General features: G+C 52.2%; 1 protein-coding gene across 1 annotated transcript; it reads right to left on the reverse strand.

The window, feature by feature from the left end:
* Positions 1-377: 377 nt before the first annotated feature.
* Positions 378-18,315, reverse strand: RND2 (Rho family GTPase 2). Its single transcript, XM_071577655.1, has 5 exons — positions 17,817-18,315; positions 17,649-17,736; positions 7,740-7,849; positions 4,146-4,280; positions 378-3,315 (listed from the first exon to the last, which is right to left on the reverse strand). The coding sequence occupies exons 1-5, from the start codon at positions 17,916-17,918 to the stop codon at positions 3,067-3,069; spliced, it is 684 nt and encodes a 227-aa protein (XP_071433756.1). The 5' UTR covers positions 17,919-18,315; the 3' UTR covers positions 378-3,066.
* Positions 18,316-18,927: the final 612 nt, after the last annotated feature.

The raw sequence follows: 18,927 nt of genomic DNA on the forward strand, positions 1-18,927 counted from the left end.
TCATCTGTGTCTTGCACATAATTGTCTTTCCTGATTCAAGGCCTTTGTGCCTCCCCTTCCCACCTTTCTGTGGGGATAAATCAAGGGCCAAGAATATATTCATGCAGCACAGGCAATAACAAGAGAGTCAGGGAGGAGGTTCTGTTCGTGGAGCCTCCCCAGGGCCTGGCATGCAGTCATCTGCCAGAATAAACATGTTTAATTACCTGTATTAATATTCAGATCATGAAGTTTTCAGCATTTGTATTTATTAATTTATATAAATGGAACAAGCTTTCCAGGGCATGGCTGCTGGGAGCACAGTCCCTCGAGACCCCTTCTGAAAGAAGCATTTGCCATTTTGCATATATACATTTCAATTGATTACAATGGGTTGATTAAACGAAATGATTAATTTACAGTTGTAGAAATCATCCAGGGTCAGAGCAAACACATGGAAATGACATATTGTTCATTTGCAGCTCAGTTTCACTTTAGATTAGTGGTTGTCATTTTTTACAACAGGACATTAATAAAAGAGGGGAATGACATTTATGGCAGAGGCAGACACTCATCACTGAAAAAGCAGGGCCATTGCCAGGAGCCCGTGTCTCCTCTGTGCTTCTGGTCTCAGATCCACACTGAACTCAGCAGGTCTGTCTGACATTATCCATTTGCCATGATTGTGAAAGGCTGGAGCTGTGAACCATGCTGGATTCTTGAATTGGTCTCTTCCTATCCATCTGCATCTGCAGCCCCACCAACCTACACCCAGGTTGCCTTTCTACCAAAGCACCTCCTGGAGGTCTATCCCTGGTCTTCCTCTGAGCATTTAAGAGGTGAAACTGGTCCTGTGCTTAATATCCCCCATTCCTGTGGCTGGCAGCTGCCAAGCAATCTCTGTACTTGCCACAAGTGAGCACTGGCTGCCAGGGGTACAGAGAGGGGAAACTGCCCTGCGCTCAAAGAGCCCCTGAAAAGAGTTGTCTGGGTGGGAACCTTGGCAATGCCTAGTTTTGTCTGCAGAGCTTTCTTGCTGTTCTTTCTGAAAGAGAATTTGGCATTTTTAATGTAAACGTCAAATTACTGATGGTTAATTAAAGACCTTAACACCAGAATTAAGTCCTAGGGAAGGCTGAGTGGAAAGGTAAAAACCCAGCTTGAGAAGCTACATAGAGCAAACATTAACAGGCACAAACTGAGAGAGAGCAGGGGCAGTGCAAGAGTGTCTGATAATGTCACAGATAAATATGTGGGCAGACAAGTTCATATGTAGGTAAACACTACTCTGTTGAGTATACTCAGTAATTATCTCAGGGATCACCCAATATTCATCAGAATTCTCTTTGATTCAGCTCACTTCCCAAGCTGCTGTATGAAAACAATCGGCATGTTAGTCCTGATTGTCAGATCCAATACCAGATCTCCTGGTTTAATGGGCTTCAGGCATCTGAGATGGTACTTTCTGCTTCTGGGGCAGACATGCAGATGTGTCTATGTCTGTGCAGGGCAGAAGCATCTGCGCTGCCAGCAACGGGTGCAAGGAAAGAAGGCCTGGGTGTGAGAGCAGACACAAAATATTGTCAAAAGCTATTGATGCAGTGAGGAAAGGGGCAGCTCGTGTCAGCTCAGATTGCTGGATCAGGCATAGACAACCTGCAAATGCTCCACAGTATTTAAGGATTCAGGAGGGAAAGGTTATTCAAAGCAGGTGTTTCAGCAAAATGAATACATGCAGCTAAGTCCTCTGTGTTTTTCACTGAAGTTTATCTCAAGCATATTTCTAGAGAGAGACATTAGGACACAAAGAGAAGTCAGGCAGTAGGAGATTTTGAGAGGATGCATGTTTTGACTATTAAAAATGAACAGTCGAGCACTATACATTTTCCAACGATGTTTATTTGTTTCCTGTAGCCCACAGACACAATTGGATCTGGCAACAAAGCAGATTCTTTTTTCTTAAAGTGTCCATATGACATTAAGCCCAGGGTAACACTGTTGCCAAAGGCATTTAGGGAGGGAGCAGCAAAAGCAATGGGAGGTGCTGGGAGGAGGCTGGACAGCAAGGCATGAGAGCAGGAAGCACCTTCCCTCACTGACACAGCAGGGACAAGGTGCAGATAAGCATAAAATCATTTTGCTCATCTATACCAGACCAACACAGCACCATGCAACACAATCTGCAGCTGGAGGTGGGTGGAGAGCAGGACATGGGGAGTTATTGCAGTCTGGTTGTTGGGAGCTGAGTGCCCAGGACTGCAGGGAGCAGCCTGGGGAGTGACCAGAGGGCAGCAGCTCACACACAAGCTCCGAAGTGGCAGTTGCTTTCTGAAAGGAACCATCATTTTCAGGAGGATGCACCTACTGGGACAGACCTCTCCCTTGGAGCCAGATCCACTCTGCTGCATTTCAAATGGAGTTCAAGTACCTAGAATACCATGTAGAGAGACATCTGTTTACTTTGCAGGAGGTCAACTACCATGGTGTCTCATCAGGTTAAGATTCCTTCCCAGGGTGTCTTCCTTCCCAGCTCTGGCCCAGAACTGCACCTCCCACGGCACTTGCTGTCCAGCCTTGCTAAGGGCAGCACCACCTCTAACATCCTTTCTCTTGCAAACGAAGATTAGAAGAATACCTTCTCCTGATTGCACTCTGCTGCTCACAATCCCCTCTCCTCCCTCCAACTCGGGTCCCAAGCAGCCCCCACCCCACACTCTGCGTGCTGTACAACTGCACAGAGGCACAGGGCCTGGGTTGTGGCTACAGGCTGTGGGTACAGGAGGGTGGCACACAAATAGCAACACTTCCTTTTCCTTTGTTTTGCCCAGTCACAGATTCCAGCATCTGAATATTCCTCTGCCAAGTGCTTCCTTCATCGCAAGCAATCTGCACAGTAGCAGCTAACCCAGAAGTCTCCACAGTACAGGGTGACTTGTGCACCCCAGTTTGCAGCTGTAACCTTTGCTCAGCCCTAGAGACTGAGGAAAAGGCTTTGGAAAGGCAGGCTGGCTCCTGCAGCCAGCACCTTGGCTCAGCCAGTTACTGTACAAAATGGACAACACACAGACATTATTTACAGCCCATTTTTCACATGATGGAGCAGCTCTTGGCTCGGTCTTTCCTGATCTCTGTGTCACTCAGTAAGTCTGTCCTGCCAGGCATCTGTGACACCCGCTTCAGTCCCCGTTTGGAGTTGCTGCGCTTCAAGTTCTTGTGCACTCTGTTGACTGAGGCAAGTGTGGTCACATGGAAGACATCCCGGACGCTGTTCTCCGAGACCTTGGAGGAGCACTCTGCGTAGGCCACTGCTCCGATCTGCCGTGCCAGTGCACTGCCCTGCAGTCCAGACAGAGCAGGAGGAAGAGAAAACAAGGTTAAGACACAGGTGCTCTGCAAGGAGCATCCTCTAACACGGCCAGCAGCCTTGCCTATGCTGGCAACCCTGCCGCAGCACTGTGGCACCACTAGGACGGCTCTCACAGCGGTTCCTCAGCACCTGTAAATACAGTGCAAGCCTTGCTTCGAGCTCCAGAGGTGTGGGCAGCCTCCTGAGCAGACAGTGGTGCCAAGCACTGGGCCCCGGGTCACCAGCACTTTCTCATTCACGTGATACCACCCCTGCAGCTGAGATACTTGGGCAACCCCTCTCACCTGGACAGTCACCCACTCTGTGTGACACAGAGTCAGGCACAGCAGCCTGGGGCTCAACCATTCCTGCACCACAGAGACTGGGTCTGTTGCCAGCCTAGAGATACTGGTGGCCACTGGCAGCAGCCCCTCTGCCCCTCCAGCTCTGGCCTCCTCCCCACCAGCAGTTTTGCCCCAACACAGAACACAAGCCGGAGGATCACTGGGAGCAGCAAAAGAGCACTGAGCTAGAAGATGCAGAAACACAACGCTCTCCTTTTAGCCAGTACAACTTGCCAAATTAGGCATCTCCACCCTCTCTGAGGAACTGCTTTTCGATACTAAGCAGGAGGCTGCTCAGCAGAGCATCAGGAATAAGTCAGGGTCTGCCAGCACTGGGGACAACACTGCTGTCAGCATGAGCAGATCTGAGGTCCTGAGCCACGATTACAGCAGCTGCAGACCAAGACCCAGGTGTAGTGGGTCACGGAGCCCCCATCTCTCCTCCCTGAGCCCTGCTGGGTCCTGCCCAAACACACCTGCTCATGTGTCACAGGGATGAGGCGCTGCTTGGAAAGCTCTCGAAGCGTGTTGAGGTCTGTCCGCATGTCCAGCTTGCAGCCAACCAGCACGATCTTCGCATTGGGGCAGAACTCCTGTGTTTCCCCTTGCCACTGCAGAGGAAACAAGAGGCTCTGGCATGTATGGCTTTTCCAAAGGGGGGGTCCCAACTGTTCAGACACTGATTGGCTCATCAGGGCACTTTAATGTCTGTATGTATGGCCAAACTTCGCAAACGAATATTTGGGAAGGGCTCTCCCCACGTGGGTGTGCCCTTCGAGCCTGTGCAGTGGATTTTTTAGGTGAGGCTCAGCGTACACAGAACTGGCCCTACTGTTTAAGTCCTAAGGTCCATCTGCCACGGCCGAGAGAGCTTGGACAGTGACAGTGAAGTCCTCAGGACTGTCTACAGCCCCCGGTACTAACTGGGCTGACCCTGCTCAGCATCCAAGATCCGCGGGATCGGATATCAGGGAGACATTAACTGCCAGAGGACGATCCCTACTGAGTCTCGAACTCACAACCTTGGGTTTCCAAGTCCGGAGTGCTCTCCCTTACAACACAGGACCACCCGTAGCACTTTAATGACTGCCACAGGAAAGGATGGGAATGGTCGAGTGCCTTGGACAACTTGATGCTCACTTGTTCCAGATTATGCCCTGCACACCTTCTCAATCCAAGCTGTGGTCCCCTGGGCAAGCCTATGGGAGGCCAGTCCTGGCTGCAGAAAAGTAACAATCACACAGTCTGGTGCACAGATCTGGGACCCCAAGGGTCAACACAGCCAGCACACACACTCTTTATTTACTACTGGGAGCCACATGTTAAAGACCTTATGATACTCAAAGTGTAGCTATAGCCAAGGAAATAAAGAATTGAAGCAATGGAAGGAGAAGACCAGGCCAAACATCTGCGTCCTTTGCATAAATGGTTCCTTTCAGAGCTCCCAAAATGAATGCCTGATGTCACCTGTGTCTGTAGCAGTAAATGAATCCATCACCTTCCCCAGGCCAGACCTGCATAGCCCCATTAGCATATCAACACCCTGGTTACATATCTAGTCATTCTGAAGCAGGAAGTAGATAATAGAGATTACCCCCTGGCTGAAGATGTCACTTGGAATTAGCAATTTCCTGCTAACCTAACTGGTGGTTAAGCATATACTCTGGCCTATTAGAAGCAGAAACCCAACTTGGTGGTGGAGTGACAAGAACAACCCAAGTTCCATTCAACCAGTATCAGACCAGAGCAACTGCAAAATACAGAAAAATCTTGTTTTCCACCACGAGATGGGCTCAGGTATCTTCAGGTATCTGCTTAGCAGCAACATTTGTTCCCCAGGATTCAGGTACCTCCAGCCCCTGGACAGCATGGGTTGCACAGACCTCTGGTGTCACAGCCACAGAGAATCAAGGGCCAACACATCCTCACGAAGAGCAGATGCAGTTCCTTTGCAGCTGGAATTCAAGCACCCTAATTTACGTGAAGGATTTGAGCTACAGGGTCTGTTCACACCTGCCAGAGGTGCCGGTGTCTGCCTGCAGTGACACGGGGCTACGTGGTCTCTGGAGAGACCTGTGATGCTCTTCCCACATGACCGACACCTCTGGGAGCCCAAGATCTGTTGCGCCATCAAGACTTGTCAGAACAAAGGTACCACCCCATGAAAACCTCTGTATGAAAGGAAGAGTTGTTTGTTTGCATTCCCTCAGACAGCTGTGCCTTACAACTGTACACGCTGTACAGCAGCCCCAGGCATCAAAAGGGCAGCAATAATAAAGATTTCCTCTGCTGAATTAGTTTTTTTTGCCTCAGGCTTGAACAGCCTGATATCACAAGGTGAAAGCCATTTCAACTTCATGGTATGTTAGGAATTTTCCTCACCTCCATAAGGCTGTAAGCCTGCACCAAAGGAAACAAGGCAACTACTCAGAGGCACCTAAGGAATCCCCTGGGATGTGGGGTTTATTTTAAGTTACCATATCAAAAAGACACTGCCTAACAGCACTCAAAGTGTCTGTGAGGCTGCACAGGGAAGCCCATGCACCAAGCAGGATCGATTCACATGAAGAGGTTGCAGAGAGACATAAATAACTCCCAATGCTAGCTAATTATTGAGGGGTTGCATCTCATTAAGGTGTAAGTGATTCACTTGCATTATTATTCTGCGGACTACCAAGCTGAGCAGTGAATTCTTTCAGTCCACATGAAACACCCTCTCTCCACCCAGCCTGCTCAGTATCCAGGACCTGCTGTGGAAGCCAAGACTGAGCCATTGACTGAGTTATCTGAAGGGTCTTTGTCCGCTCACTGGGACACTCCTGAGACAAAGACCCACTTCCCAGGCTTCCCAGCAGCTGAGTAAGAGGCACTTCTTCAGCACAACATTTGGCAAAATGTGGAGAGGCCAACAGGGCAGCCAGTACAATGTGACATGTTTCAGGCTGTGGCCAGTCCAGCCCTGGCAGCCTGGGGCTCTCTGAGGAGAACAGCCACGGGAACCACTGGTCTGTGGTGCTTTTCACGCCTCGGTGTCCCAAATTGTCACAAATGAGACAGCAGCCCAAGGCTCTCCCCTGGAGTGATGCAGCTGCCAGATGCTTTGCTGCCCAGCAGAACCACAGCTCCCTGAATTCCACGGAAGGAAGCAGGGTACAGCCAGGACCAAGGGATGCAAGTGACCAGGAGGCCATTTACCCTCTCTCCCTTGAGCAGCATTCTGAGTTGCTGAACTTCATTCCACCTCAGAGGAAAGCCTCATATGGGACCCTGTCCCTGAAGTGACCCACTGGAGACCAGCCAGTGGAGCTCCACAGATGATCCCCAGCCTTGTCGGGCTCTCCGGGATCTGACAGCCAGAATATCAGCTTTGCTGAAAGGTACGGACCTGCAGTTTCAAAACCCTCAGTTGCTCCCACAGAACAGTCAGCTCTGCTGGGGCAGGCAGTGCCAGGGGCCCTGCTCTCCACACCAGTGGCATTGTGTCATCTCATATCCATTCATGGGTTCAAACTTCACTGCCACAGCTCTTTATTTTTGTTGTCAAGCTATAGAGAACTGATTGCTGTCTTTCTTGTTGTGCAGATACTGAACGGAGGGGAGAGCCAAAAAACTGAGCACTCTGCTTGCTTGGAAATAGGCACCAGGGGCCACTTCTCAGCTGCTGCAGGCAATCCACAGTTACTGGTGATTCTGCTAACAAGATCCAAAACACCTTCCAACGCCTTCATGAAAAACAGAACAAATGCCCTACATTTCTCTCTGTCCCCACATTTGTATCTGTGAAGACAGACAGACATAACACACATGCTGCAAACTACCATAAGCTTCACCACTCACTGGGCTCCTTTCAACTGGAAATATCTTGCCTTCTGCACAGACCATGCAGAGATCAGCTGCAGCAGCAGCAGCCGACCATCCTCCTCTGAGCACACAAATTCCAGCCAAGGTTTGGCCACAGGGCCAGAGCTCTGAGCCCTGATGACAGCCTTGGGGAGTGGGGACCCCATGGTGGCTCCACAAGCTGCTGCAGGAACACCCCTCTGACTGGCCAGAGGGCAGGGGGCACTCACCTTCTTCAGCACACTGTCCAGGGTCTCCGGGCGGCTGATGTCAAAGCAGATGAGCACAGCATCCGAGTCGGGGTAGGCCAAGGGACGGACATTGTCGTAATACGCTGAGCCTGCAGAGAGGAGCGGGAGGAGTGCGGTGAGCAGGTCCCACCCACGGACTGCTCCTTGCCCAAAGGGACAGGCTGAGACCCTCAGCCCTCTCTGCCACTCAGAGATCTTTAATTCCAGTAAGAACTGGAGACATTGCCACATGATGCAGACTGCTCTGCTGAGGATCAAGGATGTCAACCTGAGTTTCTGACCAGTGAGCAGACACTGTAAAGTTCAGCAGAGTTTGATTTGCAGGGGATGGAAGTCAGAGGTTTTGTCCTTGTGTTCTTGTATTTAGCCCTTTACAGAGTGAACAGCAAGTTTTGCATCCCTCTCCTGCCCTACAGAGCATCTGGCAAGTCTGTGTGGAGCTGCACTGCTGGGGGATGCTGCTCCTGTGGGAAGGAGCTCACAACACACTCACCACTCCTGCCTTGATTCCATCACTCATCATGCCGGTGCTGCATCACTAACAGTGGAAGGCTGTGGTTGAGAGAAGATAGGGAATGCTACTGCTATTTTTTATCCTCACTTGCTCACATAGATATGAGAATTTAAGACAGGTAAAAATGAATTGCTTTTTTCTCTGGATTTGTGCTGGGAAAAGCCAAACAGATTCTTTTTAATACATAAAAGAAGTGACAGGATTTTATGAACAAGCTATAAATGGAAGGGGATGATTCTGCATTCTACAGAAATTCTGTGAGCAGGCAGAGAGCCCAGCCTGAATCTTGCACAGCTTTTACTGCACACACAGGCACATGCACACACCTTGAATGCAAATTGCAGGCGTTAAAGTCATTGTGCCAGAGTGGTTTTATTCACAGTGCATTCTGTTGGTGAGTGCAGGTGTCTCAGCAAACAGTCATGGAGCAATCAGCTCACTGCTAGATAAAATCACTGTTTTGGTGTTATACTTTTCTTTATAATGGCTTAAACTTCCTAGAGGATTGAGAAGCACTTGTTTGTTTATGAAGAGGGGCAGCAGAAACACCAGAGTCCTTGTTGAATTTGCCTCCTTCAAAAGCAGGATCGCTCCCCAGAGGCTGAGGCAGCCAGATGCGCTCCCTGTTGCAGCCCCTCAGGCTGCCCAGACCCGGCATTTTCCCACACCGAGAGGAGGGTACAGCACCAAGCCCGGGTGTCAGGTGGCTCCTTGATGAAGTTCAGCACCTGATGAATTATGGATGATGGATCTTATGTTTCCAGGACAATGGGAATCTGCCTGGGCTAAGAGTGAGAGAAGAATGGGCTGACACTCCCCAGGAGCTCTGCCCCGTGGTCCTGCCTGCACAGGGGCTCCCAGCTGAGGTCCAACACAGCCCCAGCACACCAGGGGCTCCCAGCTGAGGTCCAACACAGCCCCAGCACACCAGGGGCTCCCAGCTGAGGTCCAACACAGCCCCGGCACAGCCCAGCACACCAGGGGCTCCTCAAACACCCCAGGCCCCTCTGGAAGGCTGAGCATGGGGAGCAGAGCCATGGCCACTCCTGCCTTGCCCAGAGCCCATACAGGGCAGGCTGAGGGCTGTGTGAAATCTTCCCAGACCCTGTCCAGTGCCAGAGACTGGCCATCCACCCTCCCCTTGCCACCAGCTTCGAGCAGAGTACCAACAGCAACCACCACCAGCAGAGCTCGAGGGCTCTGACCAGCACAGCCCCTGCCTTTCCCACACAGCCAGGGGCAGATGCCCTGGATTCAACGTGCAGTTGGATTCCAGCAAAATTGGCTGCAGGTATCTTCAGCTCTTACTGCCAACCCAGAGAAGCAAAGGCACCTGCAGACTCTGCACCATCTGGGAGAGATGTGTCTGTCCCTGCAAAGTCATTGGGAAGGGAAGCAGTAGGGATCAGCACAGAACAAGCAGACCATGATCTCTGCAGGGCCCAGCCCTCTTCCTAAAGGCAAAGTCACGTCACGTTCCCTGGTGAAAAGAAGCCCGTACCTGTGGCACCTGGGCCAGCTCTGGGGACGTGGATGCCGCACAGGGAGGCACAGGAGGGATTTCTGCCCTGGCCTCAGGCTCACGTTGCTGCAGGTCACGGATGGCAGAGCCGGTGCCCTCACTACTCCCTCTCAGGCCCCAGTCTGCCAGGTACAAGGCCACTTTCACGGGCAGCACCAAGCACAGGAGTGCTGAGCTCCCCTGTGAACGGAACTTTCAGTCTTTTGCATGGTGCGGGCTGAGGGGATGAGATGGGCAATGCAGGGCTAATTTGCACGCTTGACTGAGTCGGGTTGGTTATTTGAGCTCAGCCCTCTCTTCCCCAGCACACACAGAGGTGCTGCCTCCAGACAGGGGTCTGGGGCTGCAGGGAAATGTTCCCACGCACATCCCCTCCCTGCGGCTTCTCAGTTTTACATAAACACTTCAGATTAATCTACCCTCTCCCAGGCAAGGAATGCTCCTTTTGTAGAGGTGGCTTTGACTCGTTAAGCACAGACATTGCCACGGCGACCTGTATCATAGCAACCTGCTGCTTCCCAGCACCAGCCAGACCTTCGGCAGAGCCCGCAGTGCCGGTGCAGCCCCCCCGTATCCCACAGGACCACCCCCAGGAAGGATGCTCTCACCACTTGGGATCACAGAAGGAAAGACACTCGTGCTGGCAGGAGGAGCCGAGGGAAGGGAAGTACGAGGCAAAAACCCTTATCTTCTTAATGAGATCAAAATTTGTTTCACATTAATTAACCTGCTGCTCCAGCTCCAAAGAGCAGGAGTCACCACCGGCCCCTCCGCTGGCAGCTCAGTCAGACCCAGCGCTCCCGGCTCAGCAGCAGCAGCTTCTGCCCACCCCAAGAGACCGATCGAAACTGCTGGGGACCCACGGTCAGTGCTGCCTTGCGGGGCATTGCATTGCTCCCAGCCAAGGTAATCCCCAGTTTGCTCTGGAGACGCCTCTACTGAATCAGGAAATTCTGTTTGGGTGATTAGTCTTGTAGTTTTTGCATCTATTTTACTTTTTCATTGCATATGATAATTTAAAAAACAACAAAACAAAACACAAAACCCAACAACAAAACACAAAAGCCTCAATGCCTTCAATTCCAGCTCTTCTGAGCACTCGGCACATTTCACATACTCCACCAAGATACTCCAGAGACCCACAGTCTGGCACTTCCAAACTCACACACATGCACACACACGCCCAAGGCTTGATGTGTCTGCAAATTCAGTCTTCCTTTACCACATGAGTCATTTTCCCACTTGGCACCCAGGTTTGTAAGAAACAGGTCCTATGTGCATCTGCTCATGATTAAAGAGGGAAACTGGAGCAAGCCTAAAAACAGCTTAAAAATAAAATCCACACAGTTGTCTGAACTTCAGGGTTGGATACAGCCATGAGCAGCTCCTCTTTCTCCTTGGCTGGCAGCCCCTGGAACATTTAGCACTGCAGCTCAGAGATGCTGCTCTTGAGCAGGGACTGAATGCCATTTCATCTATACCAACATTGTGCTAATCTTCATTTGTGCCTTATTAGCTGTTCTAGAGATAATGAGCCTCCTCACATGCACAACCTCCATCCAACAATAGGACATTACAAACCAGGAAAGCCAGGGTGCATGTAGAGCCATGATCTGCAAGGGGGTCCCACAGCCCTGGCCAGCTCTGGCTTGAAACAGAGATGAGCACTGCCCAGACCCAAGTTTCTCAGCAGCACACTTGCCTTGGAGGGCTCCCTGTAAACCCTCCCCATAGAGCCAGCAATGCTGCAGCACATGCTGCTTTCTGCAGGGACAGCCAAGAACAGCCTTCATGGAATGAAACAAATTCATCCCAGCTTTCGGGAGGGCTACATTGACGAACCAAATGGCACTGGCCTTTAGAGATGACACAGGATGTCCACTCTGCCAAACAGATCCCACTGATGGTTCAGTGAAGTTCTGGGCAGGAGTACTAAGCTGTCAAAGCAGGACCAAGCCATCAACCCCGGGACTTCTATGAGCTTCTGTCCTAGCTGGACTTCGAGATTTCTCTTGCTCATGCAACATCACTGCAAACCCCTGAAGTACAGGGAAGTAGGAAACTACTCCATGACGTGGAACAAGCAATCTTCTGCAAAGTGCACAACTGAATCAACAGGTCATCAGCTTGGACAGTTAATCTCTGATCCTAATTCTTACAATGCACGTACAAAAATTAGTGAATTACTGAAGAGCCAAGCTGGCATACCTTCAGGATGGACATAATCAGGATGAAGGGAAAGGTATTTGCATGGGCTGAGGTGGCACTTCTCAGCCTCCCTCTAGATCTTATTAGTGGAAACCTGCCCCTCAGGAAGAGGCTGTTCTGCTGGATTTACCAGTGGAAGAATCCCCAGCTCAGGCAGGCACAGGGTGCCTCATCCCAGTCCTGTGTCCTGCCTCGCATATGCTTGCTCAGATGCAAACCTCCCTTCAGCAACTGTGAGGAAGCTCTGAAAGCTCCCTGTTTAAGTTCCTGCTGGCTCCAGGGGGAGCATGACCGAGTGTCTGGTGTGGTGGGGCGGGGTCTTCGGATGCAGTCAAGGAGCTCAGCAGCCTTTTCACCATCATGCCTGCAGCAGCTGACAAGGGAGACAAATGGGAGTCAGAAGTCCCTTCCTGGCACTCTTGCCGTGTCACAAGGGCAGCTGGTATTGCCACAACCTGCTTGTCATCCTTTCTATGGGGTACAACAAGGACTAGGAGTGGCAACATCTTCCTGCATCACAGCCAGCACACATTCTGCTTTTGGGGAACACAGTCCCTCAGTCTGAGGGCTGAACGAATGCAATTATATTGACGCAATGCTGCACCATTCAGGTTTGCTGTGCACAAGCATTAGATCCCTCCCTAAGCCCAGCTGCCAGTAAGGTTTCTTCCCACAGAGAAGGCTGGGCCTGTACATTTGCAAACTTTAACAGAGTAGAGGTTTTATCTTCAGAAACAGGAGCAAAAGGAGCAGGGAGACCAGAGCGGTGCTGTCCTTGCCATAGGAGAGAGCAGATCACCTCTGAGCTGTTGCAAAGGGGTCTGCAGCAGGGCTGGGAACAAACCCACTCAACACAATGAGGTCACAGCAGCCAGCAGGGTCGGCTGGTTTTCACTGACAGCACCACTCCCCAGGATCCCCACGCCATGCACAGCCCAGTGAGACAATCCTCCTGGGCACTGTCCTGCCCGGTCATGCCTTCTCAGGTCCATTATCCACCCCCTCCAGGTTTCTGCTGCAACCCTTTAAACTTCTGTCTGACTGGTTACTGGCCTGCCTGAGAATGTGACCCACACGCACATATTTTTAGGCTTAACTACTTATTTGTGCTGAGGCACAACACAAGTATGTTGGTTTCAGGCTCCCAGGCTCAATAGGAAGCATGGGAGGAGCTATTTTGGTACGGAAAGGGCAGCTCCACGTTTTCTCTCTGCCTCAGAGTGCAAGTGGCATTGAACTCTTTCCAAGACAGAACTTGCCCTTACACTTTGGAAGAAGCAGCCATGGCAATCCTGGAGCTGCACCCTGGGAATCCAGGCACAGACAGCCACAGCATCCATGGAGATGCCATTGTTAAACTCAGCCCCTTTCAGTTCTCTAATCTCATCAACATTCCTCAGTAGTTCCCCTAAAGAAGGATCTTTATCACAGCCTGTGGGTTCCCACACAGGCCATTCCAAGGCAGACTGTTTGCCGAGTAGAGGCAAAGAGGGAGGTGGAGGGGGATTTGCAATTCACAGTGTTATTCTTGTCTTGCAAGCACATCTGCTGAAGAGATAGTGGCTGAGGAGGGCTGGCAGCCACACAGCTCCTCTGCTGGGAGCTGCAACACGGAGCAGAGCACTGCTGAACCTGCCGGCACCAAGCTTTGCAGTGTTGCAGGTTGTGGCAGACACTGCAACACTGCATCCCGACAGTCCACAAAGGACAGAGAAGTGCTCTCCAGCAGCTCTCCAAGGCAACAATGACCTTGTGCAAGGCACAATGCCAGGCTGGACCTCCTACTGAGCACTGGCAAAGATGCCCCTACCAGAAGCAGGCAACTCTACTCTGCAGCAGGACCTGCACCAGCAAAAGATGCACAAAACCATGACCTCAGGCCACTCACTGCTCTGCCTGCCTGCACTTTGAGGCCACAGACACAGCAGGCATGCAGAGTCTGCCAGCACAACGGGGTGAACCTAAAACAAAGAACTGAGTCCAGGCTGCAAGGTACAGACTAGCTGCCTAACCACTATTACTGGAAGCTGAACAAAAAGTCCACTTGCAAACAGGGCAAAGCCTCAGATCTGCCAGCACCAAAGCTGCAGCACTCTGGCTTTGGAGAGCCACTGGGCAGCAGCACTGCCTGAGCCCATGTCTGCCCTTGCCTGCACTCAGTGCTGGGGAAGGGGCTCTGCAGAACAGGCAGGGCGTTGAATCAGTCCAGTGTAAGGCAGCGGGTTCAGTGACAATGCCACAGTCATGGTGGAACGTTCCAAGTGCTGGTCCCTGGGAAGCCGGGCAGCTGTTGCCAAAGGCTCTTGCTGCCGGAGACGTGCTGAGCACTGCAGTGGTTCTGCTCTGGGCATGAGACCTCCCAGAGCTGGGCAGACCCACAGACCCTCCCTGACCCCACATGGAACACAGGCAGTGCATTGCTGAAGAAAACCTCCCTGCCCAGTGCACGCCCAGGGGTAACCACACTCCCTCTCACACCTGACGCACAAAAACGAAACTCGCCCACTCCTTGCAGACAGAGCATCACTAATGAGCACAAACCATCCACCACAAGGAACAAAGCTCTTCCAGATGGGTCCGGTGCACTGGCACTCCAGGTCTGGGAGGCAGCCAGGCCTTTGGGAAGAGCACTCCCAAGCCACCAGGCATCCTGTTGAACAGGAGTTTCCCCCACCACAAGACACCGGTGCCATGCAGAGGACTCGTGTCTGTGCCAAGCGTGTTCAGCCAACAGGCAGTAAAAAGAATTTGCCAGAACAGGAGCACGAAGAGCAGCAGAGAACCATGTCACCCATAAGGAACAGCCAGTCCCCAGAGACATGTCTACCCTGCACATCTGACAGGCTCTGCACCTCTTCCCTTGCACGCAAATATGTCAAACTGCTTTTTACCAGAGGCTTTAGCAAACAGTACAGGCTTCCCGGGACAGGAGGATGGGATATCCCGGCCATTCTGTGAAATGATACCTGAAACAATTTTACTCCCAGTCTGTCCCAAGCTGGGACACAAATGGAAACAAATATGAAATACAAGCAGCACAGGCAGATGTTGGAAAAGGGCATTTTCTCCCTGGTAGGTTCCTAGATCTAAGGCACTTGAGACAATGCAGAATTTTCCAAGCAGACTGCTCTTGTCCCACTGCTGAGTGATGCTCAGCTCACTCTGTGCAGCTTCCAGAGTCTCCAACTGCTTTCTCAACTAAGTGTGAAGGGAATTAATAAAAAACTAAAAATCAATAGCCAGCTCCTCTGTCCAGGTCTCTGCTGATTTCTGGTGGAGTTTCAGTTCGAATTACTTATCTAAGAGATGGCAAGTGTTTAAAATAGAAAGGGTGATCCTGACCCAAGGAGGGGAACAGTTTCTCAACACCTCCCTGCCTACTCTTGCTGGGATGGAATTTATAATGAACAGTAAGCCCCTGCATGTGAAGTGGCTTAAAAGAGAGAGGAAGTAGCACCCCCAGTGCCTGTCATTCTCCCTGAGGAGGGCAATGAGCTACTCCCAAAACCTTCAGCTCAGCTGGTTCAACTCACAACTGTGCAAAACCTCTTCAACCAAAGTTCCCATTTACAGGGGGCTCCAGAAGGCAGTGGAAACTCAACAGCAGCTTGCAATCGACAGCTAAAAATATCAGTTTGATTCCTGGGAAAAATTGCTGTGTAGTGCTTTGCAGGACTGTTTGTTGAGAACTAGCTCCCATGTATTTCAAATAAAAGCTGCAATAGAAGGAAATTTATCTGGAAAACTACCAGAGGAAGTCTATCTACAGCAAAGCAGTTAAAAAGGCCTGACATTTTTCATAGCACAACAGGGAAAGAATCAGAGTCCATTTCCTTTGGACTGCAGAGATAAACATTAGACAAACATATCTTCTGTTGCAAAGAGGAAAAATGAATGTGTGACAGCATCAGATGCAGGTATCAGCTACATATACACAGCTTTAAAGACTTTTTATCACGTCCTATTCTTCTAACATTTTTAAGACCAAAGGAAACCATTCTGGAGAATTCGTAAAGAACAGACAATGTCTCAAACTCGCTTCCACAGTCTCCAAAAGTGAAGGTTTTTATATCAAATACAGACTCTTGGAGCAAAGCCATTCAGTGCCCAACAAAGATAGCCCACCCCAGTCCCCTCCAGGGCTGCAGGAGCCCCTGGTTTGGAAGCCCCCAGCCATGGGGGTGACCAGGCTGTGGGTGCACACACACATGCACCACAGTGACATGCAGGGTCTGCTCCAAGGAACCCTCTGCAGCGACGGCCACGAGGTCTGCCAGGATGGCCACGTCTGAAGGACTTCACAGAGACACATCAGCCCAGCACCATCCACCAGGCACCATTCTGTGCTCCAAGCACAGCTCCCAGTCAAACACTGAGAGTCAACATTTCATCCCCAGCTCCAGCCCCAGGAGCTGCCAAGAAGCCAGAGTCCTTAAGGCTCACATAACAGCACTCAGTGTGCAGGCAAAGCTAAGACCCCTTTCTGTTTCAGGGAATAAAAATCAGCAAAAACAAGGTCTTCTGGGTCAGAAAGCTCCACAAAAGACTCAACAAACATATTTTACATGTTTGAGCTAGTCCAAGACTCAAGTAAAGCCACCAGCCTAGGTAGAGCTATGCTGATCCTATAGCTGTCACTTGATGGATGCAAAATTACAGCAAGGAATCTGAATGAACAACAGCAAAGAAAGTCCTTGACGTTTTAATTCACTACTGCTCTTGGACACTGAAAGGACTTCATTTGTCATGAGGACTCCAGAAATTACGGGAATATGGGGAAAGAGCATCAGCAAGACCATGAGAACACAGCATTCAACTGCACTCTCTGTACAAAGGAGTCCAAAGGTAAATTAAAAAGTGTATGTGAACTTTGTGGGAAGCCAATATTTTTATTAGCTCTACATCAAGCACTTCACTTGCAACTCATGCCACCACAGAAAAGACAAACAGCATGAAGTTTGGGTCAGGTTTTGGTGGGTCGGGACAGCTGTGCCTGTGGCTTAACACTGAACCACAACTGAGAACACAAAGAGGCAAAACCAAACCAAGCAAAAAAGACGCCAGAGAACCACAAGGGCTGTGTGGCAGGGGGCACCGACAGGCGGGGGCATCCCTCCCCGAGGTGAAGGCTCCCTCCTGCAGCAGGAGGGGGGCATCCCTCCCCGAGGTGAAGGCTCCCTCCTGCAGCAGGAGGGGGGCATCCCTCCCCGAGGTGAAGGCTCCCTCCTGCAGCAGGAGGGGGGCATCCCTCCCCGAGGTGAAGGCTCCCTCCTGCAGCAGGAGGGGGGCATCCCTCCCCGAGGTGAAGGCTCCCTCCTGCAGCAGGAGGGGGGCATCCCTCCCCGAGGTGAAGGCTCCCTCCTGCAGCAGCACTTTCCTCCCCCCCGATCCCCCCGGCCTCCCTCGCTCTCGGGGCCGGTTCTCTCGGTACTCGCCGCCTCCCCACACTCCGGTGCAGCACCGAGAGGTCGCGCCGGCTGCGGAATAAGGGACGGGGCGGCCCCGGGGCTGCCCAGGCGGCTCGCAGACTGCTCGCAGGGCTCGGCGCCGCTGCCCCGGTCCGAGGGTGGGTTGAGAACGGGGACAGACCGTGGGGCGGAGGGAGGAGCCAGCCCCGCTGCCCCCCGCGCAGCCCCGGGCCCACCTGAGGTGTCCCACATGTTGAGTTCGGTGCGCTGCTTGTCAATCTCGAAGCTGGCCGTGTAGTTCTCGAAGACGGTGGGTACGTAGCTCTGGGGACGGAGGGGAGAGCAGGGGTGAGATGCTGCGTGGTGCAGAGCCCGGCCCGCCCGCCGCCCGCCGCCCGCCGCACCTCGGGGTAGCAGTCCTTGGCGAAAACGTGCAGCAGCGCCGTCTTGCCGCACTGCGTGTCCCCTACCACCACGATCTTGCAGCGCGCCAGGTGTCCCTCCATGGTCCGGGGAGCGCCGCCCGCTCCGCCGCTTTACCGGGCCGGCCCCGCCTGGCCGCGCCCACGGCCCCGACGGCACCAACCGGCGCGGAGCGGGGCCGGCGCTGGGCAGGGCTGCGCTGACACGGCCGGGGGAGCCGCCCCTGCCGCCCCTCGGGGTGTCCCCCGGCGCTGCCGCCGCTTGTCGCCAATCCCGGGACACGGCACCAGGGGTGGGCACGGCTCCGCCGGCCCTGTCCGCTGCGCCGCGGTCTCTGCCCTGCCTTCGGTCCGCAACACAACACCCTCCCCGCCCCGGGAGGTGCCGCTCCCCCCGGGGCCTCCTGCCCCGGCGCTGCCGAGGGAACGGGACCTGTGCCCTGAGGAATTCGGCAGAAACGGGCACATCCGGCATTCTGGCCCGCCCCATGCGCGTTCAAAGAATCTGCGGTGTCCGTGAGCAAGTGACATCAGCAGGGACAAGAGACTGGGCTCTGCAGCGACTGCAGGACCTCAGGCCCGGCCCCTCTGCAGAGACGGCAGCGATTTCTGCCTTCCATTCCTCCCTGAGCACAGACAGCACAGCTATAAATTACAGACTGTGATTTTAATTAGCAGAACTATTTAAAAAGGAAAGGCTCCTCTACTGCTAATATTTTGCTGGCCACACTGCACAAAGGTTCTCCGGAATGGTGAATGAAACCGACAAGCTGCCTGACACAAAATGCGGCAAAACTAGAGACAATGAAGACAGAGCAAGTCTGGAGAAGCAGAAATTAAAATGTTTTGGCAGTGAAACTGGATTTATTAATGGACTGAGGGGGCAGATTGTTTTTGCTGAAATTAGTAATTTTTTGCATATAAATATTGGCTCAGTGCTGGGACAAGGGAAGAACAGAGATAGCGTGCAAGGCATGGGGGTGTGCCATGACTTCAAGTGCTGCTTGGCCTTCTCACAGCCGTGCCATCCAAGCCCCCTCAGACACATCAGCCTCAGTCAGCACTTTGGTGAGCCAGCTGCCTGCCTGTGTTC

This window comes from Pithys albifrons, chromosome 25, assembly GCF_047495875.1.
Source record: "Pithys albifrons albifrons isolate INPA30051 chromosome 25, PitAlb_v1, whole genome shotgun sequence".
Taxonomy (NCBI): domain Eukaryota; kingdom Metazoa; phylum Chordata; class Aves; order Passeriformes; family Thamnophilidae; genus Pithys; species Pithys albifrons.